General features: G+C 42.4%; 2 protein-coding genes across 4 annotated transcripts in view; one reads left to right on the top strand and one right to left on the bottom strand.

Annotated features, from left to right (window-relative positions):
• The window catches only part of dzip1l (DAZ interacting zinc finger protein 1-like), a 118,092-nt gene that overhangs the window by 70,112 nt on the left and 25,129 nt on the right, over positions 1–22,851 (top strand). The window lies entirely within an intron of this gene.
• On the bottom strand, positions 1,798–18,667 carry LOC145341402 (claudin-18-like). Its single transcript, XM_080186341.1, has 5 exons — positions 18,448–18,667; positions 6,350–6,514; positions 4,791–4,896; positions 3,792–3,902; positions 1,798–1,990 (listed from the first exon to the last, which is right to left on the bottom strand). The coding sequence occupies exons 1-5, from the start codon at positions 18,665–18,667 to the stop codon at positions 1,798–1,800; spliced, it is 795 nt and encodes a 264-aa protein (XP_080042467.1).

The raw sequence follows: 22,851 nt of genomic DNA, 5'->3' as shown, positions 1-22,851 counted from the left end.
AACAAACTACTGTTCAGAAGCAACTGATCCTTTAATAACCTCATTACATATTCAATAAAATCATAAACTAGAACCCTCTGCTGAGATAATTATTTTTGGAACTCAGCCATGCATTCATAATAACATAATAGTACCCTTGTGAAATGTCAGCAAAGAATTCTACTGAAATTGCAGGAGCAGATGGTAAATTTTATTCTAATCTACCCAGATGGCCTGCAAATCAAAACAATCTAGCAGACAATGATTTTGAACTCACTGACAGTTTGGCCCTGTTGTTTTCCTAAGTTTAAAAAACAGGAGATTTAAACAAATTTTGGATCTTGACCATCAAATAGACCTTATCTGTCTTTCAAGACCGTTTAGTCTGCTGTATCAATTTATGACTCTCACAGTTTGTGTTAATGCCTTGGGGAAAAGCCAAAATGAGATCTGTTTCAATTCAGCACTAATATCACATGAGCCCATTGTGTTCCAGTTTCCCTCCTGTGTGAATCATGCCTCGCCCCCTTCACTTGACGGGCAAAAGATGGGTCTATTGGAAGGGGGAGGCAGGGCTTCCAATCCAGGTACCACCTGACGTTGTTAAAGGCCTCTGGAATTTTCCAGAATTCTAGCCAACATTCATTGTTTCTTCGGATAATATGCCTCACACATCCGTGTAAAACATTTATGCATAATAAAAAAACATCCATATAACAGTTTAAAAAAGAGCACAAAATGTGTACATCCTACTGAACTTCAGGGGTGAGATTGTGAAATGTTCCTAATTAGTGACTCTATTGCAATGAAATTAAGAAATAAAACATCAATCCTTCTGCTAATTAGGGTCCAATAATTCCAGCCCTTTTGGTAAGCCCATTCCCACCGACGTGCCCCGCAACATGTTCCTTCCCCCTCATCTTTGAGGAACCTCATTCTGTTGCTCCTTGAACCCATTTATTCTGTTTGACTCACTGGTCGCTGAGACCACATTCCATATCCTTCAAGTGTGAGACTTCTATCTAATTACCTTCCATATACCTTCCATGGGCACAGTAGTTAGCGCTATTGCTTCACAGCTCCGGGGAGCTGGGTTTGATTCCTGGCTTGGGTCACTGTCTGTATGGAGTTTGCACATTCTCCTCATGTCTGCGTGGGTTTCCTCTGCGTGCTCCGGTTTCCTCCCACAGTCCAAAGATGTGCAGATTAGGTTGATTGGCCATGTTAAAATTGCCCCTTAGTGTCCTGGGATGCGTAGGTTAGAGGGATTAGTGGGTAAATGTGTAGGGATATGGGCGTAGAGCCTGGGTGGGATTGTGGTCAGTGCAGACTCGATGGGCCAGGGTTTCTATGATTCTATATCCTGGTGTTTGTGGGAATATTTGAGTGGTTTAGGGGTATTCCTACTTCTTCCTGGAGGGGTGGTGGAATATGAATGAGTATGTTGGTTAGCGCTGGATTCAAACCCATCCATGGGGGTAAAAGTTTACATTAAGGAGCAAAATGGTGGTCGTGTGTTTGTCTGCACGGTTTAGACCCCAACCAATTTCTCATTATCCACTTTGAGCCTCCACTGAGGTTGGATTTGAACACCCCTCCCAAGTGTAGTCACCATAGTAACGGGCTATCACCTTTAATCAATTGATCGCATCTTCTAAAATTCTGACTGATCATCCTTGTTAGCATCTAAACTACACGCAAGAGTGGCTGGTTAGGAATGGGAGCTGTGCAAATGTGACCCGGAATAATATTTAAGGACTGGAATTCTGGCAGCATTTCAGAATCTCACCCTATGGTTCCCTGATAAAACCAGCAAGTTTACACATAATCGTATTTCCCGTGTCTGGAATCCTCGTTGGTGCTTCGGTTGTACGCAGATCTTTTCGATTCAACATCTTCAGGATAGTTCTTCCTGACGTGGGTCATTTCTGTGTCGTAGTGTGTGTTGGCCTTGTAACCTGTCTTGTAGCCAGTTGCACGACTTGGGACCTTGTAGATGGTAGAATTGTACCTACACAAAAAGATGATCTGCATTGAATAACAGCTCCTTCTGGTCTTTGCTTCTCTGGAAGCTCCGATTATTGTTAAATCTAAAAGCCAATCTCGGTTATGTTTTCATTTTCTAAAAATTGTGTTTCATCCCTTCCGGTTTACTGTATCCTTCCTATCACCTCCACACTTAGGCAGCCATTCATTCTGTATATTATTTCATGGGGTAAGGCATCAGAGCTGACCTCATTCCTGTATCCAGTGTCAGTATGGCTCCCAGGGCAGTCTCCGTGTTGTCAACAGTGTAGCCAAATGGTGTTAAGGCTAATTCGAGCACTCCAAATGCCATTTTATCTGTGGTCAGCTGATTAAGGGATTGAACTTGGAATTTTTCTGCTAATTGAATGGTTCCCATCCTCGTCAGCTTGTGTGAATAATCCATGTTGTGTGTTAGTAACTGTATCTCTCCTGACGTTAATCCAGTGCCCTCACACTGTCACTCAGTAACCCCTCTCCCCCAGCACCCTGCCTTACTGACTGTATCTCTGATGGTGTTAATCCAGCTCCCGCACACTGTCACTAAGTAACCCTCTCCCCCAGAGCACCCTTTTATACTATATAAATTTCTGTGAAGACACTATTCTGCATCTTAGCTGCCAAGTGTATCTGTGACCTTATTAAGCTGGTTCTGGGCACAGTATCTTCCCACAGTGAGTTCTTACAAAAAACATAATCAATGTATACTGCTCAGGAAATGTAGAGAAAACGGCAATAAAGAAAGCAATTGGATCGTTGTTGAATGTCATGTGCTGCTATTTCTATTTACTCTTATTGTTGGACTTTGTTAAGAGATGTAGGGCAAATGGGTGTGTGTGTGGAGTTAAGTCACAGATTAGCTGTGATCTCAGTGAATAGCAGAACAGGATTGAAGAGCTAAATATGTAGAAAACTTTAAAGAAAGGACCAAGATACTTAGAGCAGAATACCATCAGGGTTCAAAAGAGGAACGTGGAAGATTTTTATTCTTTCATGATTTGTGGGAATCACTGGCTAGACCAACATTTGGTGCCATCCCTAAATGTCCTTGAGATGGTGGTGAGCTGCCATCTTGAACTGCTGAAGTCCATGGTGTAGGTACACCCACAGTGCTGTTAGGGAGGGAGTTCCAGGACTTTGATATAGTGACAATGAAGGAATGGTGATATATTTCTAAGTCAGGATGGTAAGTGTCTTTGGGAACTTGGCGATGTTCCCATGTCCCTGTTGCCCTTCGCTGATAGCAGTCTCAGGTTTGAAAAGTACTACAGCAGGAGGCTTGGGAAATTGCCACAGTGAATCTTGTAGTTGGCACACTATTGCCACTGTGCCTGGTTGGTGGAGAGAATGAATGTTTATGATGCCATGTCAAGTGGGCTGTGTTTGATTATGTATTAACAGAATAAGGATGTAGGGGGCAACACATTTGAACTTAGAAGAAATATATGAGGAATGCTATCAATGATATTGTGCATTTGAAAATAAACCTTATTGCATCTTGGTGATATTTCCCCTGCCCTCGACAGAACAAGCTGAGAAAAGAAAGTTGAAACAATGAATGAGAGAACATGGGATATGAAAGGTTAGCATTCTTTTTTGGGTCTCTGTGCTGCAAATACTCCAATCGGAACATCTCCAGAAAGCCACAAAAACCATGAGCCAGAATGAGTGGAGACTAGAAAAGCTCATGTTCCAAATGTTGTAGATTCAAGTGCTTGACATTGAATAACCACTTTTTTTTACCTCTCCATAATTTATCATCTTATTCTGAACACTCAATTACTTACCGAGGCTCCTCCTGTACCATCCCTCTGCACGCAATGCACATCACTATCCCACCAATAACTAGCAGGCCTCCAGACACCCAGCCCACAAATAAAGCAGCGCCAAACGTGTACCTGTGGGGAAGGACAAGCTCGTTAGTCCAAAAAGTGTCGTCATGTCATAGAATCATACAACGGTTACAGCATTTGTGTCCAAGCTGGCCCTCTCTGCAGAAGTGCCTCGACTAGTTCCCCTTCTTTCCACCTCCATGCCCCTACCCCACCTTCCTTTCCAATAGAATCTGTACAGTGCAGAAGGAGTCTGCCCTGACCCTCGAACAGCACTCTACCTAGGCCCACTCCCCTGTTCTATCTCCATAACCTCGTGCATTGATGATGGTCAATCCACCTAACCGGCACATCTTTGGATACTAAAGGGCAATTTAATATGGCCAAACCACTGAACTGGCACATCTTTGGAATGTGTGAGGAAACCAGAGCACCCAGAGGAAATCCATGGAGGCATGGGGAGAATGTGCAAACTCCACACAGACAGTCACCCACGGCTGGAATTGAACTCGGGTCCCTGGTGCTGTGAGGCACATTGAATCAATATTTGGAGTCTTGTTTGAGTAGCCTGAGGGAGTTGGGGAGAAATGTTACTGACCTTTATGTCCATGACCTTTGGTCACTTTTCTCAGGACCCATAGTGGAGGGGCTAAATCTGTAACAGCACAAATTGTAAACGACCCATTGCGGGGGGAAGCAAATGGCCTTTACACAATTCATGCGTTTTATTGTTATGGAATATTGAGTCAGTGACATTGTGGTAATATAGTACTGGAACCTGTCTGTTAAGCTTACCAACAAGAGTAACTAGGTTTCATCGACTGTGGAGCATTTTGGGTGTGAAAGCTGTTCTATAAATATAGGAATTTCCCTTTCTCAAATCCAGGGAAAAACCATGAAAACTATTATCATGCAAAGAGTTTCCAGTTCTTGAGCTATATCCTTGAGCCTTACCTTTGCTGAACTGACCCCTGACCCCCAAGAATCGATATGTTGTTCTGCCAGAAGTCTGTCACCAACATGTTTCCGTAGACTGATACTCCAGCTATGCAACAAATCCCTATCCAGGTTTAAACAAAAAATGTGTTAGTCAAAGGACAGCAGAACCAAGCCTTTATAAACCATTTGTGAAGCCTCAGTTGGAGTATTGTGTCCCTTTGTGGGCACCATATTCAAAGAAGGATGTCAAAGCCATGGAGAAGATGGCGATTTACCAGAATGGTACCCACGATGAGGGGGCTTTGGTTTTGTGGAGAGACCAGACCTTAGAGCAGAGAGGTTGAGGGGAGACTAAATAAAGATGTTCAAAATCAAAACTGATTTAAGTGAGATTTTTCTTTTCTGGGGAGCTACTTTTGTGTTCATAAAAGTAAGTGATAATTTCCCCAGCAAATAGGCCATTTACCAATTTCAGTTAGCTGCTGTGAGCACCAGGTGCAGTCTGCTCAGGTACAGTTATAGTTAGATTTCTCTTCAGTGTTCTAGCAATGCCCTGCTATCTATCAGAGGAGCACATCTGACAATGTTGCACACACACTAGAGCCAATATGACTGCTCTTAGTATGATCGTTGACTAGCCCCATGTTAGGGAAAGAACTGTGCTGCAGACCAGCACCTGTCGGTCAGTAGAAGGGGACTCTTGTTAGGAAACCTAATACAGCACTCTGCGTCCCTGAAGTTTCCCATATTCATTGCTGACATCAACCCTTTTAATTTGTTCTCACATGTACATCACAGAGTCTCCACCTGCTGCCCAGTGCACTCCTGGAAAGAGAGCACGATAGCAGCGGTGTGTGAGGGTGGGGGCGGAGTGGGGGATATGTTGTGGCATGACTTCTATTGATTTTTTTTTTCCCTCCCTGTTGAACAGTCGTTGGTTATCAAGGTTCTTGGTGTCTTCCGATCATGCTGAGAAGTCGAAGAGAAAGCCAGTGCATTCCAGGCTACTTCCTAGACAACATGGGCAAGGAGTAGATGGTCCAGTCAACACTAGATGGGCATTGGTCTGACTGAAATATCAGAGTACTGCACAGCGTGCTGCCTGGATGGCCTAGGTGGTGAAAGCATTCATCACGAGGAGCAGTAGTGCCCCAGACAGGCTAGTTATCAGGGGCAAAGCTCCAGCTGGAGGCCTGGACTATAGGAGAACCCCATTACTGATTGTAAGTCAGTGCTATCTCCATTGCCAGAAAGCCATAGTGTGTGGTTTAGAGTAGGATTGGATGCAGCTATGATGCCCTCCACAGTTGAATACCCCACCACCGCTTGACGTTAGCTGTCGATCCCTGTGTGACTGAACCCCATCAACCCCCAGAGAAATAGGAATGCACACATCTTTGAAGTAGTAGAAAGAGAATGAGGTTTACTGACACACTGAGGGGATTAAAGCTGGAAAGATTGATATACTCATTGTCTACAACCGGTGTAGGGTATGGAGGGTGAGGAATAGTGTCTGCTCTCAATTTCCCCATACGTGGTGAAGGCTTTCCCTCCCTCCTGATAGGATGCTGTACCTGCAATGATGAACAAGATCCCGGATGTGAGCGTTAAGTTGGCCTTTGAACCATCATCCATGCCTCCAATTCGAATGCACTTGAGGGCCAGGATGGAGACACCTGAACCGATCAACGCGAGCACGATGGAGACGATCATCAGTGCACGGACGGCCTGTAACATGGCTGTTGGCAAGAAATACAGATGTTAGTGAACCTACCAAATACAATGTCTTTCAAACACTCCCCTTCGGCCTTTCGCTGTGTTTTGTGATGGCTCACCTGGTGGAAGTGAGTGTGCAGCAAAACAGCCAACCAGTGCAGTTTGGCAGAATCGCTATAGCGGATGAAGGAATCGTGGGGAGGTGAAATTGGACATAGGGAATGCAGCTCACAATTTCTGTGCATCTTGTCACATGTCTGATAATAAAAGTGGTTGAATATGGGACTGGGTGTATAACAGGATGCTGATGCGATTCCCACCCATTTTGTACTCGTGCCCAATTCCAATCTCGTCCCTCTGGTCTGTGAAATGACAGAGTGGGTGAATGCACCGCCCTCGTGCGTTGGTGTTTTGTTCAGTTCAGGTTGAACCCAGGCCAATGACGGGTCTCAGTACGCAGGACTAATTGGCTGCTCTCATCCCAGATGTCATGGGAACACCACTCCCTCCATGTTCCCTTTCCAATCACATATTATCCTGCCTTGGACCCTATCATGTCATCTTCTCCTATTGCTGGATCAAGATCCTGGAATTCTCCAGCACTTAGGGGTAACATTGATGTAAGAATGCAGCAGCTTTGGACAGACAGTAAGTGCAGCTGTACCTACAATGCCTATATCCCAGGAATGAATGAAACCCATATAGGACATTCTATTATTGTGTATTAAAGAGCAGGAATTGTGTGACTACCTGGTGTTTCTATGATACAAAAGCAGTTTCTGGTCAGAGGTCAACATGTCTATGGTCTGGTGCATCGCTGGTTATAACCAGACGTGATTTATTTAGTCCAGGTCAGATTCAAAGTTGGCAAAGGATTTCACCATGTCATCAAAGCATAGACAGAGGTCAGAAGGCAGTTCAGAAACATGCTTGCCAACCACAGACCCTGGTGAAAGATGATGTCAGCATGATTCAGTGGTGGCACACACGCCTCTGATTCAGAAGATTTTGGAATGTTAAGCATGACCAAAATCAGCAAAATTGGCATAATGTGCTGTCTCTTGACCAAAGAATGGCACATTGGGTGATGCAGCATTGCCTCATTGCTGCACCACAGTATCAGTCTCTGTGTTGTTCAGTGGTTTAATTTTCATTGCAAATGGCCGGAGACAAAATCAGGCTTGCGTGAACATTTGCTAATTTACAGCATGAGGCTGACGAGAAGTAGGGCTAACGTTATGGGATATTTCTCTGTGGCTGTCTCTCTCACTCTGTATAGTCCATTATCAAACATGATGCCCTTACTCAGCTGAGTCTATGACACAAGTTTGCTTTGTTATTCTCTCTTTTTCTGGACATGTATCAAAATTATAACTTGACTATGTCCCTGCACTGGAGTTTGTGTATGTTTTATTCACTTTAAGGGAGACTTCAAACAGAAATAAATATTTGTAAAGCTGTTAGACTTGAAGAAAGTTGATGTGTGGATTACAACAACAGCTTGCATTAATGCAGCACCTTTAATGTAGCAAAATGTTCCAATGTTTGCAGGAGTGCAGTCCAACGAACATTTAAACCCAGCTAAAGGAGATAGTGAGACAGATGACCAAAAGCTGGGTTTTAAGGCATGCCTTAAAGGGAGGCGGTTCAGAGAGGCAGAGGAGTTTAGGAAGTGAATTCTAGAGTTTGGGGTCTGATTGCTGAAGGTACAGTGGCCTATGATGGAGTGCAGGATGGGGAAGGGTGTTATAACTGTGGCGGTTGTGTGTCAGCCTCATGCAACACCCCCCCAACTCATCCTCCATACATCATTGTAATTATCATCAATCATATCCTCAAATGGCCTCAGTGCTTCCGGCCTCTCTCATTTTCTCCAGTCCTTCAACACAATTCAGATCGTTCATTCCTTCAGTTTTGTTCTGCTGGATCCTCCTCCAACCCCTCACTCTGTTCCACGATTAGTGGATGAGCCTTCAGTTGTTAGTCCCACCTCCACAACCCTCCCCCCGAGCCTTGATTTCCTTTTTGCCTCCCTACTTTGACTCAACTCAAAATGCCTCATCATCATTAATTTCTTTGTTTATGGTTTTGGGCAACTCGGTTCATTTCTCTGAAATAAAATCAGAGTAGTGCGGATGCTGGAAGTCTGAAATAAAAACAGAAAATTCGAAAGAGACTCAGCAGATTTGGTGGCAATTGTTGAGCGAGAAAGAGTTAACGTTTCAAGTTTGCATGTATCGTAGAATCATAGAAACTCTACAGTGCACAAAGAGGCCATTCAGCCAATTGGGTCTGCAGCGAATCTGACGACGCATCTTATCCGGGCTCTCTCCCCCACCCTATCCCCATAGCCTTGTGCATTTCCCATGGCTAATCCATCTAACCTACACATCTTGGGACATTAAGGACCAATTTAGCATCGTCAGTCCACCTAAGCTGCACATCTTTGCAGAAACCAGGGCACCTGGAGATAACCAATGCAGACATAGGGAGAATGTGCAACCTCCACATAGGCAGTCACTAGACAGCCGTGAGGTAGCAGTCCTGACTACACTGCCACCATGTCATGGTCAAGACGTGAAAGAAAAAATAGATCTATTCATCAGCTGGCTTATTTTATCAAGTTTTTTTTGGTGCTTTTCATAATTGACAATGGCTGAGCTGACAAGATGTCTCCAACTGGTCACTTCACACCTTCGTCACTTTCAAAGTAACAGTGGGCCCACAGACAATCCGTCAGCTCCAGCCAACTTCAAATAAAGGCAAGCCTCAAATCCTCTCCCTTTTCCCTTATCTCCCATTTATTGTGTGGGTGGATGTTATGAAACCCCTCGTGTGTGTGTGTGTGTGTGTGTGTGTGTGTGTGTGTGTGTGTGTGTGTGTAAAAAAATAAACCAACCCTCTTTATTTGATCTTACCTCGAGTTTGCTGTGCAAGATATTAATAGAAATTGGTACATTGCAAATTTAAGGGTTAGGCAAAATACGGCACCATTCATGTAGGGAAAGTCAGAATAAAAAAAACTTTCTGTTTATGAATGGGTAGAGAGTGGGGAATCAGGGCAGTTTATATTGGCCTTCCCACCCCTCCAGCATTTTCTGTTTTTATTTTGTTTCATTTCTCTCCTGCTCCCAGTCGTCACCCTGCCCCCTCTCCCACACTGCAGGTGTTTTATTTATCATGTGCAGGGCTGTGTCAATGTAAGTTCCTTTATCTGGGTTACAAAGAATGGCCAAGGTCAATTGAAGCCTTATGTATGCTCAAGAATATGCCACTGATGTTGACCATGCAAAGCCCTCATTTTCTTAACGATACTTGGGTAAACACTTACACTGGTGAAATGCAAACAGTGCTTCCATTTTAGTCGAGGTGTATGTTCTGGCATTAGTAAAGTTTGTTGTGGTGTCAGGAGGAGATGTCACAGGATTAGAGGGGTGTACCACTAGATTAATAATGTATGTCACAGCATTAGTGGGTTTGCATAGTATTTATAGGATTAATAGCATTATTGGGCATTGTTACAGTTATTGGAGGGAATTTGAAGTTGCAACAAGGAATTGGGCCATACTGCACAGCAGGTCATTGTTGCTTTTTACCCTTCACATAAATAACTAATTCTGATCACACTTGCCCACTTTGTTCCTGGTGCCTGCCTGGTAGTGAATTCCATAATCTCCCAACGCTCTATGGCAATTGTGGTAGGCTAGTGGTTATGGATTTGATCAGCAATCCAGAGCCTATCACACATCGTGAAACTGAAATCAGTACGTTTGGATGACTTCTGGGCTGGCAACAAACAGATTGATCACAAAAGCTGTGGAACTGTTGTTAAACACCCAATTGATTCACTAAAGCCTTTCAAGAAAGGAAACTTGTCATCCTTATAGAGTGTGGCTAAGGTATGCAGCTAGCTGTTAAATTCCACAAGGCAACTGGGATAGGCAATAAAGACAGCTTTGCCAGTGTTTGTCTACATTCTAGAATAATTATCTAAGTTTCTCCTGCCTGCTGTTGTACATATGTTAGGTTTAATTTTTGCTTAACTCCTCAAACTAAGTCATTCCTCCCACGACATTAGTGAGTTATGTCAATCTTTTAATAATGTTTGGCAGGATATAACAAGTGGTGTGCCACAGGGATCAGTGCTGAGGCCTCAGTTCTTTCCAATTCATATAAATGACTTGGATGAAGTGACTCATTGAATGGTTGTTAAATTTGCTGATGACACAAAAATAGGTAAGAAAGTAAATTCTAAAGAGGACATAAGGAGACTACAAAAAGATATAGATAGTGGGCAATGATCTGGCAAAATGGGAAAATGTGAAATTGTCCATTTGGCATGATGAAATGCCAAAAAAAGCATATTATCTAAATAGTGGTTGCAGAATTCTGAGATGCAGAGGGACCTGTATGTCTTAGTGCATGAATCGCAAAAGGTTAGTGTGCAGGTGCAGCAAGTAATTAGGAAAGCGAGTAGAATGTTACTGTTTAAGTGAGGGGAATTGGATATAAGAGTCGGGAGGTTATGCTTTAGTTATTATAGGGCATAGGTGAGACCACATCTGGAGTATCGTGTACAGTAATGGTCTCCTCAAAAGGTGCTGTCTGAATATCTTTGAGGCAGGAATAGATGTACTCTTGATAAGCAAGGATAGAAAGGTTGTTGGGGACAGTCAGGAAGTTAAGATAAAATTAGATCAGCCATGATCTTATTGAATGATGAAGCAGGCTTGAGGGGTTGAGTGGCCTACTCCTCCAAATTTGTTTGTATGTTGTAGCATTAGTTGAGTTTTGCAATATTAGCAGGAATGACTCAGATTTACTGCTTTGCCTCAGTGATGTATTTGTCACAGTGTTAACAAATTTGTCACAGTGTCAGGACAGGTCACAGAATTTGAGTCATATTGGGCTCAAAATCTTAAATCTGTTTCTCTCTCCACAGATGCCATCAGACCTGCTGCGTTTTTCCATCATTTTCTGTTTTACTCTCATGATTTAGATTTGCCATGGCATTATTGGGTTTAGTTGCAGTATTGGCAAGGCATCTTATTCTGTCAATAAGTAGTAGTGAGTTTGATATATTAACTGCACTTCAGTAGGATGTTTGTTTCTAGACACTCAGGCAAAAAGGAAGATAGAACAAAGAGTTGGGGTAATTCTTGTTTGATTCCTGCTTTAACCTTAAAAGGGTCTGTAAGTTATATAATCTCTGACAACTCCAGTCAGAAAGACCATGCTGACCCTTGCCATTGAGCTGATGATACCGCAGTAAGCGCTGTGTTGGAAATGGATCTCCAGGGAATTGTTGATGTATTTACTGAAGCATTTGAGAAGATGGGACTTATGCTCAACGTTCAACAGATTAAAGCAGCAGCAGCTCCAAATGCACACATCCAGCCCGTTGATTAGAATTCAAGATGAGCGTTTGGGAAATATGGAACACTTCCTGTACCTTGGAAGTTATCTTTCACAGAAGGCTGACATTGATGAAGAAATCCAGCATTGCTCGAAATCTGATGATGCAGACTTTGACTATCTGTGTTTGCCGATTGCAACATTAAAATTGAACCAGTTATGATCTGCCATGTGTTTATGAACCCTTCCTTATTGGTCAGGGCTGAAACATGGACAATGTATAGGAAATGCCTCAAGGCACTGGAGTCATCCAATCAATATTGCCTGCAGAAGATCTTGCATAATGATTGGGAAGACATTGACATCAGTGTCCTCTCACAAGCATCGAGGCTTTGATCATCCACTGCCATCAATATCGTAGGGTTGGTCCTATATTTCAGACATCAGATACCAGTCTCCCAAAGCAGGTGGTCTCCTTCCAGCTCAGCCAGGGCAGATACACCAGAGGAGGACAAAAGAAACACCTCAAAGATTTGCTTAAAACAACGTGAATGCAACACTGACATCAATGCTGGGAGACCATCGCCTTGGACTGAACCAACAGACAGCAGAATTAGTGGGAAGCATTGCTGCATTTGGAGACCCAACGGGGACAAAATGAAGAGGAAAAGCCAACACAGTGAAAGAACCTGAACTGATAACTCGTGACTAACACGTGAGATGACAACTGCCCTATATGACATAAAGTCTGCGGATCTTAAATTGGCCTCATCTTTGGAAGTTAATCACCTTCACTAGTGAGGGATAGCCAATGAATAATAGTGCGCTGTCTTATCCTGTAGAATGCTCTTCCTTTACCTGTCACTTAAATTTACGTTGTACTTCTAGTAGAGGTAGGTGAAGGCACACAAGAAAACCTTTAAATGCAACTTTATGCTAAATCTGGGCATGCAAAATACTCGGAAGACACAAAAATATAGGTGTACTTAAATAAGGCTTGTGGTATTCACGACAGAATATACCTATTCAGCAAACATTAAGCTAAATTCTTTTCCTCATAAATATTGTATCTGTATAAGAAAATGGCTTCCATATGAACAGTTAAGAATGTTTGTTGTCTTCGTCAGGCACTATTTAATCCTTCTTGACAGGATGATGACTTGCTGGAATCTTGGATATTTCTGGGGTTTAGTTTTTTTTCTTCTGTTTTTCGTCGGTTTCAATTTCCATAATCTCAAATCCTTACATCTCATTTTAAAATTTGCAGTAATTCTATAAACTTTATTTCTCACAAAGGGCAGTGGAACTCGACCTCTTTTTCCCAAAAAACTCTTGAGGATCAATTGAAAGCTTCAAATCTAGGATGGATTGATAGATGTTTGTTAAGCGAGGATATTATGGAACCAGGGCAGTTAAGATCCAGATTGGCTTGCTACCACCGCTATCAGGTTGTCTACCACTGCTGGTGGTATAGTGGTATTGTCACTGAATTAGTGATTCACAGGCGTAGGCTGTGACTCAAGGGGTGTGGTTTCAAATCCCACCATGGCAACTGGTAGAATTTGAATTCAATTAATAACCTGAAAAAGGTACCTGTTGAGTCCTAATTGATGGTTAAATCAGGCAGCCTCATTCTCATATTTAAAGCAGGTGTGTCAGACTTCCAGCTGTAGGGAGCAACTGGTGAGTTGGTTGTGCTCAGATGTATGGTGTAAATAAAATAACTTGGTGATGGGACTTTTGCCTCTGTCGAGTTATTACACAGGTGATCTGCAGTCACGGTGTGTCAATCTTGTCTGTCTTGCTCCATCCTCACACATCCACTTTGGCTCGTTGCAACCACTCTGAGACATTCAGTATCCAACTATGCCTAGCTTGACCACACTTTCTGCTTCCGTCCACTTTCCCCTCTAGAGAGATTGCTGTAGTGTTCAGCGCTGATCGGATGTCCCAAATACAGCCATTTCGTTTTTCTGGATGTCATATTGTGAGAGTTCTCTTTACTTTTGCTATTTCAAACAACTCTCCATTTGTCTTATGGTCTGCTAATGGAATTTTTAAGAATGTGTCTAAACATCCACATTTCAAAGGTCTCTTCCACAGAACTTTACTTATTGTACCTGATCTCTGAGCCATAGAGAAATGTGGAGAAAATATAGCATCTTATGAGTTTTTCCTCATTGCAGACTTGTGTTTCCTTTCTAAGCACATTCTTCATTTTCATCATCAATTACTTCCGGCTATCCCAATCTTTCTTCTAACTTGTGAATCACGTCTGCTGCATTGTTACCGTTGTCTTAAATAGATAAACTTATTTACTTGTTTGTAGAAACATAGAAAATAGGCCTAGGAGTAGGCCATTCGGGCCTTGGGACCTGCACCACCATTCAGTATGATCATGGCTCATCCAATGTGACAACACTCACTTCAATCTTCACTCTAGTTTCTTCCTATGTATTCCTACTGACTGTTTTTATCTTTTTTGTGTTCATAATCAATATTCTAAATTTCTAGAGTTTACTTGATCCATGAGATTTTTAGGGCCTCTTCTAGTTTTGCGAGTAGTGCTGTGCTATCAGTGTATCTCAAGTTTGCTATGTTCTTGGCTCCAGCTTGTGCCCCTGAAGATGCATCTAATTTACTGAATGTTTGCTGTGTGTATAGATTGAATAATTTTAGCAACAGTACTTAGTCTTGTCGTATTCATCTCTTCACTTGAAACATGTCTGCTTGTCCATCTTCCAGTCTGACGCTCACTATTTGGTCCCAGTATAGGCTCCGTATAAAGCTCACATCTTTACTGTCAATATCACGTTTCGTCAATCATATTCTTTCAATGATTGAATACTTTCCAATAGCCTATGAAGGATATCTGAATGTTCTTGTTTATTTCTAGATACTTATCAAAGATTGTTCTTTGGTTAAAGTTCATTTTCTCGTTTCTACTCCAGGTCTAAATCTATATTGCATTTCAATTTCTGCCTCAGATGTGTTTATTTCTGCTAATGCTTTTAAAAATTAATGCAATGGCTCAGAAAGTGGAGACCAGCAAGATGGCTGACATATCCAAGCACAGGATCGTGATGCTTAGTAACACCACATTGCCAGTCAGCTGTGAAGAGCCTGGAGTCTTGTGCAGTATAAGTCCCGTAGTTAGTTGAGGAAAGTCAAAATCGAAGAGCAGAAGATAGAAAAGAGTTTGGGACCCCTGCCACTGGGGTTGGGAAGGAGAAACCTGTGCCCAGTGGAGTAACCAACAGATTCATGACAAAGTTGATTAAACTCATAAGAGAGCTCAACCTATGAGCTCATCACATAAAGGAAGAGAACTTCTTGGGAATAGGAACACGGAATAAGGACTTCATAGCAGGCAGGAAAGCTTGATAACCATGTACAGGTAAGGGATAAATACTACATTGACTTATTTGGACTTGAGGGGTGAAATGTTTAGAATCTGGTCAGATGGGAGATGAGGAACATAGGACTAGAAATCTGAGTAAATATAAGATACAAGATATAAAAGGTTAGGAAAGGTTTAAGGTTACAGGGCAATCTCAAAAGAGTGACGATGATTAAATGTAAAGAAAAGCCTTTTGACTTGGTTGTCGCACATGTTTATATCCTGACACAAGATCGCAGTGAGCAGCAAATGGAGACAATTTATGGTGATATACTGAAGTATTCTGATCAAGTTAAATAAACTCTTGTAATAATTGCAACGGGCGACTTAAAGGTTAAAATTTGCAAAGAACATCGGTAAGGCATGTTGGTAAATATGAGAGGTAAGACACTGATACAGTTTTGACAAGAAAATGATGTAAAGGTGTACAGTTTATGTTGATTGGCCAATCTAAATTGCTCCTCAGTGTCGGGGGATAAGCAGGGTGTAAATACGTGGGTCATTGGAATTGGGTCTGGGTGAGATCATTGTCGGGGCAGGCTCAATGGGCCAAATGGCCTCCTTCTACACTGTAAAGATTCTATTTGATCTTTTATCAGCCTAAAGGAAAACTGTACACTTTGGAAGTCCAGGTAATGTCTGTAGAAATCAAATATATCATGTGATGGTGATACAACATTTTAGAAATAGTACAAAGAACATTCACATGCATCTTGGCATGCATATAAATTCAGATTATGATCTCTTTGTGGCAAAATTGAAACTGAAAATATCAAAAAATACAGATTAGTTGAATGGTAGAGCAAACTCGAAGGGGCGAATGTCTTACTCCTGTTTCTCAGTGCTCTATATCTTGCTCACTCTTCAAGAATAGCAGTTTGCAAACAAGAAGTACCATCTATAACCAACCAGGTCACGAAAGAAGGCATATTTGTATTGTCTTTCACATTATCAGGATTTCTTAAGCACTCTTCAGTTAATGAAGCGCTTTTGAAATGTAGTAGCTCTTGTGATGAAGAGTAACGTGGTGTCTAATTTGCACACAGCAAGGTCCACAAAAGGCAATGAGACAAATAACCAGATAATGTCTCAGGGTCTCAGTGAAAAAAAGAAATAAAAAAGTAGGGGGGAGTTATATGGTAAAGGGTAAGCCCGTAAGGAGTATAGAATCGCAGCGAGACCTGGGGGTGCAAGTGCACAAGTCTTTGAAGGTGGTAGTGCAAGTGGAGAGTGTGGTGAAGAAAGCCTATGGTATGTTAGCTTTATAGGAAGGGGTATAGAATATAAGAGCTGGAATCTAATGTTGCAGTTGTACAGAATGTTGGTTAGGCCGCATTTAGAGTACTGCGTCCAGTTCTGGTCGCCTTACTACCGGAAGGACGTGGAGACTCTGGAGAGAGTGCAGAGGAGGTTTACCAGGATGTTGCCTGGTATGGAAGGACTGGGGTATGAGGAAAGATTGAAGAAATTGGGGCGCTTTTCCCTTGAAAGATGCCGACTGAGGGGGGATCTAATAGAGGTATATAAGATTATGAACGGTATAGGTAGAGTAAACAGAGGTAAGCTATTTCCTATGATAGGGACACATAGGACAAGGGGCCATGGACTTAAGGTGAGGGGGGAGAGGTATAACACAGATATTAGAGGGAGGTTTTTCACACAGAGGGTAGTGGGGGTATGGAATGCTCTGCCAAGTAAGGTGGTGGAGGCAAACACGCTAGAGTCATTTAAGAGTAACTTAGACAGGCACATGACTGAGTTGGAGATGGGTGGATATAGGAGAACCTTTTAAATAAGGGTCATTAGCGTTGGGGCGTCCCTGGTAATGTAAATGGGTATAGTATGATAATAATGTTTTTTCTCTTTTCATTCACAGGTTTTAAGTCGGTCCGCCTCGTGTCCAACGAGGGGCATACACACGATGGGTTGTACTGGGGCCGCTCTTGGTTGTTCGAGATTGGCCTAGTGCTTCATGTCGTTAGTGTGTGCCTAAACTGGACCAGATACTGGGCAAGACGACAGCTCAGTGACTATCGCTGATTGCTGTGCAGACACATGGATTTGGGCCGGTGTCTGTGGGAGTTTGCACATTCTCCCCGTGCTTGCGTGGGATTTCTCCGGGTGCTCCGGTTTCCTCCCACACCCCAAAGATGTGCTGTTAGGCTGATTGGCAGGAATAAATTGTCCCTAAATCAGATTCCCTCAATCTGGATGGCCATAAAACATTAGACAGGGGTCGTGGGTGGAGAGGGGGACTGGTGGTGTTGAGATGGTGGCGCGGGCTCGTTGGGCCGAAGGGCCTGTTTCCCGGGCTGATTTTGTTCTTTGTTCTCTTTATAATCTATTTATTTTAGTGGTGTTGTTTGGGGGGTTGCTTAAATTTTTGGTCTGGACACTGGAAGACCTCCCCTAAGATACCATTCTAGATTATGGACTCAAACCTGGGAGTGAGGCTTGAATCTGTAACCTTCCAACTCAGGACGCAGAGTGCTATTGCTGAGCCACAACTGATACCTCTACAGTAGATGAGTTCAAAAAAGGCCATTTTACTCATCAAAACTCATTTCTTGGTATATTAATCTGCCATCAAAAACCATTTCTTGTGCATAGCAACTTCCCCTTTGAAATCCATCCTTTGAGTAAATTTACACTCTTATTGCAGCCCACCCCTTAAGTACATGAACACGCCCATCGATACTCATCTGATTAGCACATTAATTCCTCCATCGAAACCCACTCTGTGAATATAGCAACCTCCCTTGAAGCCCATCTCTTCAAAAGTTAATGTTACCATTGAAGCCTCCAATATATCCTTCCAAGATATAAACTTTCCTATTAAATTCTATTATTCGATGTTGTTAATTTTTCCACCTTGGTACCATAATTTTGTTTTAAATAACCATTAACATTTTTTCTTTAATATTTGGCCAAGCTGATTGTAGCAGACATTTATCGTGAAGCAGTTTTAACAAGAAACACGTACTAGACCAGTGCCATTTTGTCACAAAGGAGATTTTAGGGAACTTTTTTGTCTTGCAAGCAATGCAATATATTCAAAGCGGTATTAATAATATGAGCAGGTGCACCACATTTACTGCAATATGGTTTGTTTTTGAAATGCTGTCACTGTTTTTCAGACAGACCCCTCTGTTTCATACCACCCCCCTCCACTCCTGACAGCATTCGTCCATTTGTTCCTACCTGGAAGCCCCAGGACCGTATAAAAGGGGCGGCATTCCGTGTAGCCAGATGTCTGCTGCATACATGTTTTCCAAAGACCCATGTATTTGTAAACCGAAGTCACCAGATCCTGGCCCAAGTCCTGTGTGCTCCACATGTTCAAAGCAGTGGCAGCGATGGTCCCGGCAAAGCCTAGAGCAGAGACGCCAAAGCCCAGGCACTGGCACATTGTAGTAGCCATCGTTGTTACAGTGAACAAACACAACACGTCTGAACAGTTGGTCTGCTGTTGATCAAATGACCTGGTTCCCTGTGCTCCCTATAGATGTAACCTATGTAACTGTAGTACTTGTTAGCATCAAATCAGTGAGTCACTTATTTGTTTAAATTGTTTTCGTTAGATAGACGGTGAAACCTAGACCAATTCTTGTGATCTTTTGTTACTCGGAAAATCCAGCTGCTTCCCTCTCCTGCTCGCTTAGTCTTTCGTGGGTGAAACTATGATAAATTATTGAAAGATTGTGCGTCAGTTATGACTCCTCCAAGCCGGATGTTTGTGGGTTCTAGAGGCTTGAGTCGAAAATCCAGATTGACTCTCTAGTGCAGTACAAAGGGAGTGCTGCACTGTTGCAGGAATCATATTTTGAATGAAAGCTGAAGAACTGAGATCCTATCTGGACCCTCAGATAGATGACATAAAAGATCCCGTGGAACTATTTGAAGAAAAGCAGGGCAAGTCTTCTGGTGCCATTACCAACACTAATCCTTCCATCAACACCCATAAACCTAGTCATCTGGTCATCTAGTTTGTTACAATTATTGAACACTGCAATGTGCATATTGGCTGCTGTATTTAGCTGCATTGCAATGCTTCAGCAGTATTTTATTGGCTTTGAAGCACTTTGCGCATCTTAAGAACAGGAAAATTGCTTTATATCAAACTTCTTTTTGTGTTTTTTTAAAATCTGTGGATTTTGTTTTTGTTCTCTTTCTTTGAGCTCCCATATGTTGTGCTGTCCCATATTTTCTTCTTTCTTCCTGATACTCAAAAGAGATGACCACGTCGCTCAGTACAGTAGCACTCTTGCTTCCAAATCATGTGGGTTTTGGACCCGAGACTGTAATGCATTATCCTGACTGGCACTTGAGTGCAGTACTGAGGGAGTGCAGTGCTGTCAGAGAGATTCCATCTTTTTGGGTTAAATGTTAAATCAAGGCCCTTCTACCTGCCCATATGAAAGTCAAAGACCACGTTGAGAGAACAACAAAGGAGAAGCTGAAGGGCCTGAGATAATGGCCAGAAATTTCCTGTCCGGTTATTGGAATCATAGCTGACGAAGCAAAAAATTTGGCAGACCATTTAAAGGTCTGTTGAGCTTGGTTAGGAATTTCCACTCAGTGTGTGGGTCCGAAAACTGTGCCCAGTACCTCATTTCAGGCTGGAAGGAAAAATTGACAAACTGAAAATTGAAGGCATGAATACTTTTTTGGAGAATTCTGCGCAATAGAGAATGCTAGCTTTATGTTTTAAGTTTGACTTATGGTGAAGAACAAAATTAAAGGCCATCATTATAAGATTATCATCAAAAAAATCAAATAGAGAATCCTGAGGAAACATTTTACCCAGAGAGTGGTGAGAATGTGGAACTCGTTACCACAGGGAGGAGATGTAATGACTACTACTATGGGTACATTTTTGAGACTGTTAAACACCCATACGAGGGAGGAGAGAATAGGGGTTTATGCTGAATGAATTAGGTGAGGAAGGATATGTTGTATATTTATCAGGCTTCTGAATATTATGTTTATCTCAGAACAATGTAGAGATGGATCTAGATCTAAATATTTATTCATAATAATTCAAACTATCTCAGAATTTACAGGATTTCCAAAACACATGGTCTTTCCTAGATCCTTTCTGGAATATTCAGTAATGTCAGTTCTCTTGCTTCACTTAAGCAACCAAGCAAATGTACAAGAATCAATGAACCAGTCAATCCTATCAAACGTGGTGTCCTTCTGCCTCTCGGTGTCCTGCCATATCATTGTTTCTATAGATGTTATTGCATCCAGAAATCTTATTTTATTCAGAGGCAGAAGTAGATAGATTCTTGACCAATGAAGGAGTCAAAGGTCATTGTGATAGGCAGAAGGTGGAGTTGAGCCAATGGTCAGATCAGCCGTGATCTTATTGAATGGCAGAGCAGGCTCAATGGGCTGAATGATCTCTCTTCCTAATGCGTATACTCATATTCTTTTGTGAACGTGAATCTAAATAGAGCAGATGAACCAAGGAACAAAGGAGTAGAAATACAGAAATTACTGGAAGTTGTGGCAGGCATTAACTAAGAAAACCATTTTAAAAAAATGAACTACACACTGAGATTTATTTCTAGGAGATAGAATTGCGAAGTATAAATTGATTTTATAGCTAGTTCCCCGACACTAAGGAACAATTTTGCATGGTTAATCCACCTATCTTTGGACTGTGGAAGGAAACCAAAACACCCAGAGGAAACCCACACAGACATGGGGAGAATGTGCAAACTCTACATAGTGACCCAAGCCAGGAATCGAACCTGGGTCTCTGGGTGCTGTAAGGCAGGTGGGCTAACCACTATGCCACCATGCTGCCCCCTAGTCTCAACTTGGCAAGATGGAGAACATAATGGCTTGGCACAAAGATATGCCAAACTTGTATCAAACCTTGGTTAGAGCACAATTGGAGTGTTCACTTCATTGTCTTTTGTAAAGGATACAGAGGCACTGTGAAGGGAAGGCATGAGGGGTGACAAAACAGAGTCTTTAAAATCATTAAATAGTTTGATCAAGAAGGCATAGAGAATGTGTTTCCACTTGTGGGGAAGAGCAAAGCTAGATGTCATCAATATAAGGTAGTCACCAAGAAACCCAATAGGGAATTCAGGAGAAACCTCTTTACCCAGAGTGTGGTGCGAATGTGGAAGTTGCTACACCAGGACATAATTAAGGCAAATTATACTGTTGCATTTAAAGGGAAGCTTGATAATCATATGTGGGAGAAGGAATGGATGTTTAAGTTGTTGGAGTTAGATGGGCAAAGGGAGAAATTTTGAGCAGAGCTTTGAATGCTCAGATGGACTGATCGAGCTGAACTGCCTGTTTCTATGCTGTATCTTCAGTGTAATTCTAAGGAATTTCATGGTGCCTCGTCATCTCATTGTGTCTGGCCATCCTGCTGCACCCGACCTTCTCATTTTATTCTGTTATCTCACTTTCCATTGTCATCTCACTGCACCTGACTAATTCGACGTGTTTGGTCATTCCATTGTGTTTGTCCATATCTTTGTGCAAAGCCATCATGTTCTCCATCTTGTCATGTTGAGACTAGGGGGCAGCATGGTGGCACAGTGGTTAGCCCTGCTGCTTTACTTCGATTCCTGGCTTGGGTCACTGTCTGTGCAGAGTTTGCACATTCTCTCCGTGTCTGCGTGGGTTTCCTCTGGGTGCTTTGGTTTCCTTCCGCAGTCCAAAGATAAGTGGATTGACCATCCAAAATTGCTCCTTAGTGTCGGGGACTAGCTAAGGTAAATGCATGGGGTTATGGACGTAGGGCCTGGGTGGGATCATTGCCAGCGCAGGCTTGATGGGCCACATGGCCTCCTTATGCACCGTAGGATCCTATGAGACCCCTCATTGCTTGCAACATTGTGTGCAGATTCTTCATTGTGCCCAGTCATATCATCAGGCCCAGAAACACCATTCTTTATAGCCATTGCATGGCCAGCCACCTCCTATGACCAGCATTTTTATTGTCCTGGTCAGCTCACTGTCTCTGTTCAACTCATTTTTAGTCATTTGTCTCATTGTCTTGAACTATCCCGTTGTGCCTAGTTCTCTTACTGTATCTAGACATCTCATAAGATAAGGGTGCACGGCGTTACGGGTAATGTATTAGCATAGGTAGGGGACTGGTTAACTAACAGAAGGCAAAAAGTGGAGATAAAAGGATGTTTTTCTGATTGGTGATCAGTGACTACTGGTGTGCCTCAGGGATTAATGTTGGGACTGTAAATGTTTGCAATTTACGTAGATGATTTGGAGTTGATTTAGACCAAGTGTAGTGTGTCAAAATTTGCAGATGACACTAGGATGAGCGGCAGAGCAAAGTGTCCAGAGGACACTGAATGTCTGCAAAGGAATATAGATAATCTAAGTAAGTGGGGCGAGGGTCTGGCAGATGGAGTACAATGTTGGTAAATGTGAGGTCATCCATTTGGTAGGGATAACAGCAAAATGGACTATTATTCAAATGGTAGAAAATTGCAGCATGCTGCTGTGCAGAGGGACCTGGGTCCTTGTGTATGAATCACAAAAAGTTGGTTTGCAAGTGCAGCAGGTAATTAAGAAGGCAAATGGAATTTTATCTTTCATTGCTAGAGAGAA

This window comes from Carcharhinus amblyrhynchos, chromosome 3 (assembly GCF_965287045.1).
Source record: "Carcharhinus amblyrhynchos chromosome 3, sCarAmb.v2.hapA, whole genome shotgun sequence".
Taxonomy (NCBI): Eukaryota; Metazoa; Chordata; class Chondrichthyes; order Carcharhiniformes; family Carcharhinidae; genus Carcharhinus; species Carcharhinus amblyrhynchos.
The sequence above is the reverse complement of the archived record's forward strand: the minus strand, read 5'-3'. Positions and strand labels throughout refer to the sequence as shown.